The sequence below is a fragment of the Schistocerca piceifrons genome, chromosome 4, assembly GCF_021461385.2.
Source record: "Schistocerca piceifrons isolate TAMUIC-IGC-003096 chromosome 4, iqSchPice1.1, whole genome shotgun sequence".
Classification (NCBI taxonomy): Eukaryota; Metazoa; Arthropoda; class Insecta; order Orthoptera; family Acrididae; genus Schistocerca; species Schistocerca piceifrons.
In genome coordinates, this window is record NC_060141.1 from 617,124,922 (window position 1) to 617,140,201 (window position 15,280).

Here is a 15,280-nt window from a genome sequence, read left to right on the forward strand (position 1 = left end):
ATTTGTTCGCAGCCCAGGAAAATCGACTCGCAGAGCTAGCAGAGAGCTGCAAATTCCACAATCAACTGTATGGAGAGTCCTACGAAAAAGGTTAGTTATGAAACCTTATCGTCTGAAATTGGTTCAAGCACTGTCTGCAGCTGATAAGATTAAAAGAATCGATTTCTGTGATTTTATCCTTGCTCAAATGGAAACAGATGAATCTTTTGTTTCAAAGATTGTGTTTAGTGATGAAGCAGATGAAGCAACTTTCCACACCAATGGGAAAGTCAACCGTCACAATGTCTGTATATGGGGCACTGAGAATCCGTGGGAAACAACTCAGTATGAACGTGACTCGCCTAAGGTGAACGTCTTCTGTGCCATTTCAGCCAATAAAGTTTTTGGTCCCTTTTTCTTCCAAGGTGCTACTGTAACTGGACTACAGTATCTGGAGATGTTAGAGAATTGTCTGTTCCCTCAGCTCGAACAAGAAGCACAACAATTCATATTTCAGCAGGATGGAGCGCCACCATATTGGCACTTATCTGTCCGTAACTACCTGAACGTCAACTACCCGAGGCGATGGATCGGCCGCCAGGCAGCCCGTGACAGACCACTTCATCACTGGCCTCCAAGAAGCCCTGATCTTACCCCCTGCGATTTTTTCTTATGGGGGTATGTTAAGGATGTAGTGTTTCGGCCACCTCTCCCAGCCACCATTGATGATTTGAAACGAGAAATAACAGCAGCTATCCAAACTGTTACGCCTGATATGCTACAGAGAGTGTGGAACGAGTTGGAGTATCGGGTTGATATTGCTCGTGTGTCTGGAGGGGGCCATATTGAACATCTCTGAACTTGTTTTTGAGTGAAAAAAAACCTTTTTAAATACTCTTTGTAATGATGTATAACAGAAGGTTATATTATGTTTCTTTCATTAAATACACATTTTTAAAGTTGTGGTATTCTTTTTGAATCACCCTGTATTTAGACATCATTACACACCTCATGAACAACTTAGTATTGATGAGAGTCTAGTTGGCACTAAATGTCACACTTCCCTATTACAGTATTTGCCAAACAAACACCACCACTGATGGGGAATCAAATTCTCGATGCTGTATGACTCTATAATGCACTATTGTCTAGGGTTTTATACTTACGAAGGTGCCAAAAGCCAAGAAGATCAGGCTGAGATTGCAAGACATGGCTTAGGTTATTGTGTTGTCCAGAAGTTGCTGTGTTTGGGCAATTATTTGAACAAGGGATGTCATATCTTTGTGGACAACTATTTCATGTCAGTACCACTTGTAAAAAGTCTTTATAAATTAGGTACATACATTACTGGCACTGTAAGGAAAAACAGAAAATATTTGCCAGAGCAATTTAGAGAGAAACTTGGAATTGGGAAAAAGATGTATTGTAAGTCATGTCCGGTACTAGCATGTGCGTACCGAGAGAAAAAATCCCAGAGTACTCCCGTTCTCTTATTGTCACGTAAAGTTGGTTCTGGTGACATTGAAGTCCAAAATAAAAATAAAACAGTAAAAATGCCAGAAATAATACACCAGTACAACCAGTATATGGGTGGAATAGACACATCAGACGTGATGCTGTATGCATATTTGGATGAGAGGCGAACTCTTCGTTACTGGAAGAAGGTAGTTTTTAACATAATGTCAAGAATGGTGCTGAACTCTTACATATTAAACAAAGAGCATAATGGTTGGTTGGTTGGTTGTTTGAGGTTAAAGGGACCAAACAGCAAGGTCATCAGTCCCTTGTTTCAAATAGACTCCATTCTGCTAACGGGACATCTCAGAAAAGTCAGAACAATAAAACGGAAAAAGGGGAAACATAAAAGGGCAGTCACGTTGTCATTAGTAAAAACAAATGAGGGAAGTTGGCAAGAGAACGAACCCAACACTACGCTGAAGCAGCATAGGCAAGACCACCTGTGACTTAAAAGGTACAACTGCTATAATGCAGAAAGTACGTATGGGAATAGAAAAACTAACCAAGCCTTAAAAAGAAGGGGTGAAAACAGAGTAAAAGGGAAAGAAAAGAGGATTCCGGTCAGGGAGGTGAATCGGGAATCTCTGAACACTGCCTACAGTGGGAGACACCCAAATACTCACCGCCCTGCCCCAACTCCAGAGGGAGATTAAAAACTTTAAAACTGAGAATAAAAACCACTCTCCCGGAGGAAACCTAGAACCAGAGAGACCATCCGGGAATCGTCAGCCAACATCAAAGGTAAAGTGTGGGGGAGTCTGTACTTAGCACGCAGAGCCAAAAGAAGGGGGCATTCAACCAAAATATGGGCCACTGACTGGAAGGCTCCACAACCACATAGCGGGGGTGGCTCATCACGCAAAACGAAACCATGGGTCAGCCTGGTATGGCCAATGCGGAGACGACACAGTGTGGTCGAGTCCTTGCGGGAGAGGCGAAAGGAAGAACGCCATGGGCCTGGATTCACCTTAATGGCACGAAGTTTATTAGACAGTGGAGTAGCCTCCCAAGAATTGGCCCATGACTGTGCAAAGTGGGATTTGATGTGAAGCCGTAAATCCACTGCAGGAGGGGTTACAGAAAACGGGGGGGTAAGTAACTGCTCCCCCAGCCAAATGATCAGCAAGCTCATTACCCGGGATACCCACATGGCCCGGGACCCATAGGAAGTTAATGGAACAAGCAGCACGGTGAAGATCAGCGAGATGGTCATGGATGGCAGAGACCAAGGGATGGCGCGAAAAACACCGGTCAATAGCAAGAAGGCCACTCATCGAGTCCGTACATAACAAAACGCGGTTGTGTTGGGATTGTTTAATAAAGGTAAGGGCCCGGGAAATTGCCATCAATTCCGCAGTAAACACCCCACATGAGGGTGGCAGTAGATGATTTTCCGTTCCAACAAAGGACGTGAAGGCATACCCAACATGATCAGCAGATTTAGAGCCATAAGTGTAAAAAACAACAGCATCCCGAAACTCCCATAAAATTTGGCGGAAAAAGGAACGGAACACCACCGGGGGGATGGAATCTTTCGGACCGCGGCGGAGATCCATCCGAATTCGAGGCCGAGGAACTAACCAAGGAGGGGTGGAGGGGAGGGAGCGAGGAAGACAGGACAAAGAAGGAAGCCGAAAATCACGGTTAAGAGACGCAAGGCGCAGCCCAACCGGTAAACCCGCCCAAGGGCGGGAGTCAGGCGGGCGACGTCCATGGTCTGGGAATAGGATAGAATAGGAAGGATGAGCGGGAGAAGAACGGATAGTAAGGGCATAAGACACCAGAAGCTGGGACCGCCGAACAGAAAGGGGGGGGATCCCAGCTTCAACCAGGAGACTATCAACAGGGCTAGTAGGGAAGGCACCGGTGGCCAAACGGATACCACGATGGTGGACTGGATCCAGCACGTGCAGCGTGGAAGGTGCAGCTGAACCATAAACTTGACAACCATAGTCCAAACGTGACAGAACTAGAGCACGATAAAGACGGAGGAGGAGGGAACGGTCCGCACCCCAAGAGGAGTGGGCAAGGAAGCGAAGGACATTGAGTTTACGGAAACATCCTACCTTCAGGAGTCTGATATGGGGCAGCCAAGTGAGCTTGTTGTCGAAAAGAAGACCTAGGAAACGAAACTGTGGAACCACAGGCAATCTTTGTGCAGCGAGATAGAGCTCTGGATCAGGGTGGACCGTAGTACGGCGACAGAAGTGGACCACCTGCGATTTTAAAGGAGAGAATTGAAACCCGTGTGAGAGGGTCCTTGCAGAGGCACGCTGTATAGCCACCTGGAGCTGCCATTCTGCAGATGGCATCAAGGAGGAACTAACCCAAATGCAGAAATCATCCACATACAGGGCAGGGGCGACCAAGGGACCGACAGAGGCCACAAGTCCATCGATAGCAATGAGGAAAAGAAGGACACTCAAGACAGAACCCTGTGGGATGCCCGTCTCCTGGGTCCGTGGAGAACTAAAAGCAGTACCAACTCGAACTCTGAATGACCGATGGATCAGGAACTGGCGGATAAAAATCGGGAGTGGGCCCCGAAGACCCCACTGATGAAGGGTTAGTAAGATGTGATGGCGCCAGGCCGTGTCATAGGCCTTGCGAAGGTCAAAAAACACTGCAACCAAATGGCGGCGCTGGGAAAAAGCCTGCCGAACTGCGGATTCCAAGCGAAGTAAATGATCGATTGGAGATCGTCCCTCTCGAAAGCCACACTGGTAAGGGGACAATAGATCCCGAGATTCGAGGACCCAAGTGAGCCGACGGGCTACCAGCCGTTCAAGTAACTTACAACCAACATTGGTCAAACTAATTGGCCGATAGCTGTCAACAGATAGGGGGTTCTGACCAGGCTTAAGGACAGGAACCACAATGATATCCCTCCACTGAGAAGGGAAGTCACCCTGGAGCCAGATACGGTTAAACACCCGAAGAAGATGGTGCCGTTGTGGAGCACTGAGATGTTGAAGCAGCTGGTTATGAATGGAATTTGGGCCAGGGGCCGTATCATGAGAAGAAGATAGAGCAGAAAGAAATTCCCATTCAGTGAAAGGTTCGTTGTAAGATTCTGACTCACAAGTGGTGAAACATAAGGTGACAGCTTCAGCCTGCTGTTTTTGATGAAGGAAAGCAGCTGGATAGGAGGCCGACGCTGATGCCACTGCAAAATGGGTCGCAAGATGTTCTGCGAGAACTAATGGGTCCGTACAAATGCCATCTGGGAGGTGAAGGCCTGGGAGGGTGGACTGCCGATGACAACCTTGGAGAGAGCGAAGTGTAGCCCATACCCGTGACAGAGGGACAGTGGAACCAAGGGAAGAAACGAATCGTTCCCAACATATCCGCTTGCTCTGTTTGATTAAATAACGGGCTTTAGCGCGAAGGCGCTTAAAGGTAGAAAGGCTGGCTACAGATGGGTGCCTCTTAAAGTGTTGCAAAGCTCGACGGCGATCACGGATGGCAATGGCAATGGCCGTACTCCACCACGGGACTTGCCGACGACGAAATTGTCCAGATGAGCGCGGGACAGCAAGGTTAGCAGCGCGAACAATCGCGTCAGACACGTCACGTAGGACGTCATCAATACAACCTGACAAAGAGGGAGAAAACTCGACCTCTGCAGTGTATAGAGGCCAATCGGCGCGGTGGAAAGACCAACGAGGTAACCTGTCCATCGGGGAGCGGGAAGGGAGCGTGATAATCAACGGGAAATGGTCACTGTCACAAAGGTCGTCGTGTGGCGACCAGTGTAATGAAGGGAGGAGAGAGGGAGAAGAAAGAGAAAGATCAATGGCAGAAAAGGTACCATGACCAGCACTGAAATGCGTAGGGGAGCCATCATTAAGAAGGCACAGGTCGTGGTCTGCAATAAATTGGTCTATGAGAAGACCTCGTCTAGATGGAAAGGCACTGCCCCACAAAGGATGATGAGCATTAAAATCCCCAAGGAGGAGGAAGGGAGGAGGAAGTTGCTGAAGAAGGGTGGTTAAGGCAGCAGGTGTAAGAGTCCTATCAGGAGGGAGATAAAGATTGCATACTGTGACTGCAGAGTCTAAGTGGACCCTAACAGCAACCGCTTCCAATGTAGTTTGGAGAGGAATCCACGTGCTAGCAATGTCTGTACGGACCAACGTACAAACGCCACCAGAAGCCCGCAAGGGTCCGACCCGATTTCGACAGAAAACACGGAACCCACGGAGGGTCGGTGAGTGAGCATCAGTAAAATGAGATTCTTGGAGAACCACACAAGCTGCTGAGTAGGACGAAAGAAGGGATTTCAATTCCGGAAGGTGACGATAGTAGCCATTACAATTCCATTGGAGAACCACAGAACGATGGTTTAAATGAGGGCTGAACACGCTAAATCCAGTCATACCGCCGGGTCCCCACCCGTCACCGACAAGGAGGGGGCGACATCCATAAACGACAGGTCAGAATCCGGTTGTGAAGTCGGGGAAGGGACCTCCGGTGACACCAGAGGCTCTTTGTCCCGGGACTTATGTTTCTTCTTCTTTTCAGGCTGAGATCGAGGAGGGCTGTGTGGCATAATGGAGCCAGCTGCAGTAAGATCAGGAACAGAAAGAGACCGGGCGACCTGGGGGCCGATAGACCGCGGCTCTCGCGGTCGCCGCGCTGCAGCAGACCTTTGACCTGGAAGGTGCCGGGAAGGGGCATCCCGGGAGAGGCGCCCTTGACCGGCAGACGCCGAAGGAGTGGGACACTTCTCCGGCTGGGGAGGGGGAGCAGCGCCCAGAGGAGAAGGTGTGGGAGCCGCAGGGGAGGGGGGAAGGAGAGGGGTCCGGGATGGGGGTAAGGAAGGGGGAGGAAGGGATGAAGATGTAACCAAGGCGTAACTAGATGTCATGGACACAGGGTGCAATCGTGCATATTTCTTACGGGCCTCTGTGTAGCTTAAACGATCAAGGGACTTATACTCCTGTATCTTTTTTTCTTTCTTATAGACTGGGCAATCTGCTGAACGTGGAGAATGACTACCATGACAATTTACACATACAGGAGGGGGAACACAGGGACTCCCCTCATGGAGTGGACGTCCACAGTCACCACAGAGAGGGTCCTGGGAACAGCGAGAAGACATGTGGCCAAAACGCAAGCACTTAAAACACCGCATAGGAGGTGGGATGTACGGCTTCACATCACAGCGATAGACCATAATCTTAACTTTCTCAGGAAGGGTATCCCCTTCAAAGGCCAGGATAAAGGCACCAGTATCAATACGATTATCTTTAGGACCCTTCTGAACACGCCGAACAAAGTGAACACCCCGCCGTCCGAGATTGTCCCGAAGTTCCTCATCAGTTTGAAGGATGAGGTCCCTGTGAAAAATCACACCTTGTACCATATTTAGAGACTGGAGAGGGGTAATGGGCATGGGAATTGTGCCAAGATGGGTACAGGCACAAAGGGCCGCAGATTGGGCAGCCGAAGCAGTTTTTATCAGCAACGAACCCGACCGCATCTTGCTCAGGGAGTCCACTTCGCCGAACTTGTCTTCAATGTGTTCCACAAAGAATAAAGGTTTGACACTGGTGAAAGTATCTCCATCAGTCCTGGTGCAAACTAGATAACGGGGGAAAGGTTTTGCCCCTAGACGACGGGCCTGACCCTCCTCCCAGGGGGTAGCCACAGAAGGGAAGGCCGAAGGGGCAAGAGAAGCAGCACTTGAGGAATCAGTACCACGCAGAGAGACGGCCGCAGAAGAGCGGCCAGAGTTTTGGACCCGTATGCGTTTCATCTGCATAGCGTCCGCCCTGATACCACCCACTCCGATCAGGGGCTCTCCTCACGGGCGCCACCCAGCCACAGCAAGGGCCGTCTGGCACGGCGGCCATTGCCGGGAGTTCCGATGCTCCAGGATGACGAGCAACCACTCCAAGGCATGCATGAGGAGGTCACAGCTCAGGTATCAGAAGTGTGATCCCTGTGTGTTCAGGGGGCTCAACCAAAAGGGTACATAGCGACCCCACCACACGGGCTGGCTACCGTGCTGGCTATGCACCCTAGCATCAGACAACGACGTAAAAGAAAAGGTGGAATGTACTAGGAGGGCACACGTCGGAGACACTAGGTAAGGTGCTCTTCCCCAAATGGCTCACACTACGGAAGAGAAATTTTGGAATGGAGGTCAAACCCCAGAGGGGGACCAAGGAATGCCAAAAGGAGGAGATGATTACGCAACAAAGCTGGAGTGTAAAACCAACAGAACCAGGAGGATAGCGGGGGCCAACATAAGCAAGGACACCAATAGAGGGAGAGGAGAGGGCGAGGGGAAAGGGGTATGGAGGGGAAAGGAGGGGAAGGGAAAGGAAATGCAGCCCGGGAGAGAAAGAAGGCTGCAATGGCTCGGGGCCCCGTGCTCGCCACGCACGTATCCACAAAAGAGTTGTGGACCCCCTGGGGGGCAAAGAGCATAATAAAGGAAGGAAAGTTGTTTCCAGATATGTATATACTGTAATGATAATTGAAGCATAGTCAGATGAATGGCTGCAATAAAAAATTCAACTGATAATCCTTGTGGTTCTCCGGGTTTCAGAAAACTTCCAGAGAAGAAAACCATTTCGGTTTATGTCACTAGGCTGGATCAGTCAATCATCAAGATTGCTGACCCTGCAACTACTGAAAAGGCTGCTGTCCATCTTCAGGAACTACACATTTACCCAGCCTCTCAAAAGATATCCCTCCATTGCAGTTGCACCTACAGTATGGCTATCTATATCGCTGAGGCATACAAGCCACCCCACCAAAGGCAAGGTCCATGATTCATTGGAGGTGAAGTGTCTAAACATACACAACCTTTAATTTTTCTCATTACATACACTTTCAATTTAGCAAGTATCTGAATAGTATAGTTTCTTGCACACTGCACACAAATGTACATTTCCTGCCAAATTGCACTCATGTGAGGTAACCATTCAAATCCACACTGATTACACGTAACTATTGTGATTGTACACATGAAATCCCAAATTGTAGATGGAATACAGCAGAAAGGTTAAAGCATTTCTTTTATGATATATTCATGGAAGCTTTCTGGAAGCCTGAAAAAGCAATACAGCAATTTTCACAATCTTTTCCATTTTCACACGGAAATAATAGATGGAAAGAAGCTATCTATTCATGGAAGACAAGCAAACGGATGGAAAGAGGGAAGGTAAGTATCTAATGTCCTGCTGACAGCAAGACCATTAGTGGCTGTGCCCTAGTTAGTACTGGAAAAGGATGGCGAAGGAGAACAGTCAGATACTCTTATAAACAATGTCCTTGGCGTTCTCTTTAAGTAATTATGGGAAACCTCAGAAAACTATGTCCAGACTGGGATTTGTGCACCACCCTTCCTGAATGTGAGTCCCAAGCCTAAATCAGTTCACCAAGAATACAGATAATGTTGCGGATGAAATGTCAGTGAACTGGAATATGGAAAATTTAAAAGGAAAACAGATGCTACCTTAGAATAAAGAATTTTATAACTGAACAAGAAAGCTGTAGGCTTGATGAGCAACAGTAAAGCGGGGAGGCTATACTGGGAATTCTGACAAAACTGGTCAAGTTGAGACAGAAGTAAAAGAAGAGTAACTTTCTACAAGTTTTCACTCTGTAGCAGAGTGTATGGTGTGTATACCGATGTGAAACTTCCTGGCAGAGTAACACTGTGTGTTGGATGGGAACTCAAACCTGGGATCTTTGCCTTTCGCAGACATCTGGAAACGGTGCACTAGGCTGTGACTAAGCGATTTCTCTGCAAATACCCTCTCTTCCCAGAGTGCTAGTTCCCCAAGGTATGCAGGACAACTTACGTGAAGTTTGGAAGGTAGGCAGAGAGGTACTGACCAAAGTAGATTTGAGGGTGGATAGCTCAGTCAGCACAGCACTTGCCCACCAAAGGAATAGTTCCAAAGTTCGAGTCTCAGTCCAGCCAGAACATTTCATATGAAAAGCTGACCATTTTCTTTTCAAGTTTCTACTTCTCACATACAAGCCCTTTCTGTATTACATATTCTCGCGGACTGCACTATTATGTAATTTTTCATGCTTCGTGCCTTCTTCCCTTCCAAATCCCTCTTACATTTTCTTAATTCTACACCTTTCTCTGTGAATCTTTATGTTACTTACATCATAGTGTTTCCCTCACTTGATACCGTCACCAACTCAAAGTTTAACCAGAACACATTTACCCTGCAAGCCACCATAAAGAAAATGGTGTGGAGTATATTCTACTACTATCAAATTCTCCTTTTCCTGTTTGCATTTGACGCAAGAGAAATCTGTCTGTGTGTTTCCTTTTATGCATAACCTTATCTGTTTCAGCAATCAATTCTTATGCATGATATGCTCACAGTAGGTAGTTTTATACGTTTGAGTGAAATACTAGTTCTCTGAATCTAATGACAGCATTTGGTGACAAAAAACACTATCTCTACCTCTGACAACCACTCAAGTTCTATGAATGGATTCATAAATTTTCTGCATGGACTGAACTGGTCAGTTACACCCTCTCCTCTATTCCAATTAAAAATCAACATGAAACATAATCTAATATAAGAAGTGCTCCATTTGAAAAAAAATCACAAATTAAAGAAATTATATGTCTTCATCCGAAAACTGTATTTGAATGTGACCATTCTAATCAAAATGCTAGGTAAGATAACCATGCTATGAGACAGTACATCCACAGTATTCGAGAAGTTAGAAACACATTTTTATTTGAATGGGGTAATAGCTGCAAGCTGCACCTCCAATAACTGATCCAGATGAGCTGGAACATTAGTGATTTCCACAGCATTTCTATGAAAATCTCTTCTTTCATAAAACTTTAGTATCATCCTCCAGTGATACAGGAAATCATCCAGCAAAGTTCCTGAAGAGGAGAACTGTAAAAGAAAAGAGACTGGAATGAAATATATTTCCAAACAATTTTCATCAGATATGAAAATGTTACATGTATAATGTTTGTTCACTTATAAATTTAATTATGAAATACAAATCTTTGCTGACAATGGCATGCAACTGTTGACTAGCGGGTTAATGAAAATTTACTCAACAAAAGAATAAAAGCACTACAAAATCACTGTTTACTATTGAGCACAACACAGCAACCAACAGCAAGGATTTAAAGAAAACCCTATTTTCTCTGGATGCTTGTTACAAACTTAATCATGTATCTCCATTACCCTTTGTTGTGCAGGGTTATACTCAATTTTTACTACCACAAACTAGGTACACTTTGACTGCCATGGTTACTCTGACCACTCACATATCTGAAGTTTTACAGCTGGCTATCAGTTGAGTGTTTGGCATATACCTTTGGTGATAAAGTTTCATCAATACATACTAGATGGCACCATGTCATGCCAATTTTCTCACGCAACAGTTCGTCAACCAGTCACAATTTATAACTGCGTACAAAAAAGTGTCTTAAAATCTGGTGACAAAGTTTCATCAATACATACTAGATGGTGCCATGTTGTGCCAGTTTTCAAGCACAACAGTTCATGAACCTGTCACAACTTATAATGGTGTAGGAAAAAGTGTCTTAAAATCTGGTTGTGCATAATACACTGACATCATTTAACTGAAAAGACATAGGTGTTCTCAACTATATTGATTAATTCTCAAAACAGACCACTGATTAGTTTATTGTTCACACGTATATATATCTGTCAATATACTATGATTTCTGTTTCAGAGTTACTTTGAACCACTGGTCGTTGTTACCCCAGGATTACGGATACACAATTTACTAAACAATGTTGAAGCCAATGACAATGGAGGACTAACCAATATGAACATTAACCATCCTTATATAGACAAAGACTCATTTGTAACTGTTAATGTGCCTGCAATTAAGAAAAACAAACGACACTCTATATTGGTCAAATTGCAAGCTTGTGTGGTTCAGGCAGTGATTAACGTGCAACACATAACATCAACTAGCTCCAGAAACAAGGAATGAAGTTAGTTGGGCTTATAAGTGCCAGATATTGCCTCGACAAGTGAAGACCAGGTAACTTTAGTTATAACTGCACCAGACGATTTGAAATGAGGGTTACAGTTTAAGGTGGATGAAGCTGAAGGTATTATAAAAAACTAAATTTGGAGCTATGTGTGTGGTACTCCATCCTAGTACCTTTTGTTGCATTTATAATTTTGATGATGTATTACACTGTTTGATTTATGTACCGTACTAGGTTGTCTTCATTTATGATGCTTAATAAAGCACTCAAGAAAACTTTAGATCAATGTATTTCTTTCTGGATGGTCAGAGTTTCATTGTGTTTTTGAAATATTGATCAAAAATGGAATGGTAGTTGACAAAATTGTTTTGGAAGTATAGGCCAGTCAATATATCCCTAAATCCATGCTAACTTTGAGCACCTACAATTTTTCCCATTACTTCCTCTGCATTAATCAGCTTGTAATCCGTTCATACATACCCCTATGTTCACTACCATAAATATCACAGAGTTAAAAAACAATGATAATCACATTTGAATCTGAAAATCGGTGGAAGTATACCTTGGTTTACGATACTATTGTACAGTGTCTGACTACAAACAAAATTCACTTTTTCCAATTCTAGTACTTTTTAGGCACTCAATGTGACTCTTACTTCCAGCAGCTCTCTTTGTATAAGCAAAATCCACGTTACATTTTATTTAATTTTGTATCCATTTTTCCCACTAATAATCCCTGCTCCCAGGGTTAGAGAGGGCTGTGTGAGATATGTACCAATGGTTCACATTTCATGTCAATATTAAGTCCCCCAATAAATAGCTGCAAAAGCTGGTACTCAAGAAAGCATGGTCAAGTGATTATCTCCAACACAACTGTGTACAGTAAAGCACACAATATTCAAGTCATCTAACAGGTCAATGACTGCATCATTTTCAGATGGCAAACAAGAATGAATGTACACAAGAAAGTAAAGTAAAAACAAAATTCTTTAAGTCTGAATAACTGTACATGGTATGATGTTTTCTAACAACAAACATGACGAGAATTGGACTATGCAACAGTATCTAGCAATCTTCACTAAAGGTGTGTCAAGTCGAAAATCTAATTTCTCTGTAACTATAAGAAAGACTAATGGGAGGGGGAAAGTTGGGAGAAGAGGAAGAATCTGAACATTAACATAGGGATATTTACTATTAAAAACAATCTTGATCACGATTTATTAATTAAGGTGACCGGTTTCGACCACTACTGTGGTCATCTCCAGACCATTGAGTAGGAACCTCTTTCTGCTGGAGAATCACTAAGTAGGAACCTCTTTCTGCTAGAAAGTCACTGAGTAGTGTTTCTCTAGCAGAAAGAGGTTCCTACTCAATGGTCTGAAGATGATATGATATATTGCGAACCATGGATGAAGGGTATCATACAGATGCCATATTCCTTGACTTCCGGAAAGCTTTTGACTCAGTGCCCCACTACAGACTCCTAACTAAGGTACGAGCATATGGGATTGGTTCCCAAGTATGTGAGTGGCTCGAACACTTCTTAAGTAACAGAACCCAGTACGTTGTCCTCGATGGTGAGTGTTCATCAGAGATGATTGTATCATCTGGACTGCACCAGGGAAGTGTGGTAGGTCCGCTGTTGTTTTCTATCTACATAAATGATCTTTTGGATAGGGTGGATAGCAAAGTGTGGTTGTTTGCTGATGATGCTGTGGTGTACGGGAAGGTGTCGTCGTTGAGTGACTGTAGGAGGATACGAGATGACTTGGACAGGATTTCTGATTGGTGTAAAGAATGGCAGCTAACTCTAAATATAGATAAATGTAAATTAATGCCGATGAATAGGAAAAAGAATCCTGTAATGTTTGAATACTCCATTAGTAGTGTAGCGCTTGACACAGTCACGGCGATTAAATATTTGGGCGTAACATTGCATAGCGATATGTAGTGGGACAAGCATGTAATGGCAGTTGTAGGGAAGGCGGATAGTCGTCTTCAGTTCATTGGTAGAATTTTGGGAAGATGTGGTGTGGTTCATCTGTAAAGGAGACCACTTATAAAACACTAATACGACCTATTCTTGAGTATTGCTCGAGCGTTTGGGATCCCTATCAGGTCGGATTGAGGGAGGACATAGAAGCAATTCAGAGGCGGGCTGCTAGATTTATTACTGGTATGTTTGATCATCACGCGAGTGTTATGGAAATGCTTCAGGAACTCGGGTGGGAGTCTCTAGAGGAAAGGAGGCGTTCTTTTTGTGAATCACTACCGAGGAAATTTAGAGAACCAGCATTTGAGGCTGACTGCAGTACAATTTTACTGCCGCCAACTTACATTTCGCGGAAAGACCACAAAGATAAGATAAGAGAGATTAGTGCTTGTACAGAGGCATAGAGGCAGTCATTTTTCCCTTGATGTGTTTGGGAGTGGAACAGGGAGAGAAGATGCTAGTTGTGGTATAAGGTACTCTCTGCCATGCACCATATGGTGGATTGCGGAGTATGGATGTAGATGTAGATGACCACAGTAGTGGTCGAAACCGGTCACTTAATTAATAAATCATGATCAAGACTGTTTTTAATAGTAAATATTTGTAACACATTGATCACAGTCACTCCCATGTTGTTGTTTTTGTGGTCTTCAGTCCTGAGACTGGTTTGATGCAGCTCTCCATGCTACTATATCCTGTGCAAGCTTCTTCATCTCCCAGTACCTACTGCAACCTATATCCTTCTGAATCTGCTTAGTGTATTCATCTCTTGGTCTCCCTCTACGATTTTTACCCTCCACGCTGCCCTCCAATACTAAATTGGTGATCCCTTGATGCCTCAGAACATGTCCTACCAACCGATCCCTTCTTCTGGTCAAGTTGTGCCACAAACTTCTCTTCTCCCCAATCATATTCAATACTTCCTCATTAGTTACGAGATCTACCCATCTAATCTTCAGCATTCTTCTGTAGCACCACATTTCGAAAGCTTCTATTCTCTTCTTGTCCAAACTACTTATCGTCCATGTTTCACTTCCATACATGGCTACACTCCATACAAATACTTTCAGAAATGACTTCCTGACACTTAAATCTATACTCGATGTTAACAAATTTCTCTTCTTCAGAAACGCTTTCCTTGCCATTGCCAGTCTACATTTCATATCCTCTCTACTTCGACCATCATCAGTTATTTTGCTCCCCAAATAGCAAAACTCCTTTACTACTTTAAGTGTCTCATTTCCTAATCTAATTCCCTCAGCATCACCCGACTTAATTCGACTAAATTCCAGTATCCTCGTTTTGCTTTTGTTGATGTTTATCTTATATCCTCCTTTCAAGACGCTATCCATTCCGTTCAACTGCTCTTCCAAGTCCTTTGCTGTCTCTGACAGAATTACAATGTCACTCCCATAATGTATTCAAAAGTAATTAACATAGGGAATTGAAGAAAAAAATTTTTAAATGTTTAACACCAAAGCTGCTAATTATTCACTGGCTGACTAGCTTCAGGCTTTGCCAATTTTCACAAGCCTCATATTTTGTATTTGGGATATGTTTAGTGTGAAAAGATCTATTTATGTCATCACACTTACATGTAGTTTGGATCTTCATTATTCAGCATGATCTGATACACGTGACGAGGATATTTTGTACAAAATGGAGAATATGTTCTCACTGGAACACACTGTGTGCCATGCTGGCTTATTTTAGACAGCCAACAAATTATTACCAGCTTTGGTTTAAACAAAATGTCTTCTCTTCAAAGCCTGAATGCTGCAAGATACAACACACTGAATACCTTTATATGAAT

General features: G+C 44.3%; 1 protein-coding gene across 1 annotated transcript in view; it reads right to left on the bottom strand.

The window, feature by feature from the left end:
- LOC124796264 (FHF complex subunit HOOK interacting protein 2A-like) overlaps window positions 1-15,280 on the bottom strand; it is a 208,342-nt gene that overhangs the window by 165,017 nt on the left and 28,045 nt on the right. The window contains 1 exon segment of the mRNA XM_047260375.1: window positions 10,254-10,391. Within this exon segment, the coding sequence (XP_047116331.1) occupies window positions 10,254-10,391 (138 nt within the window).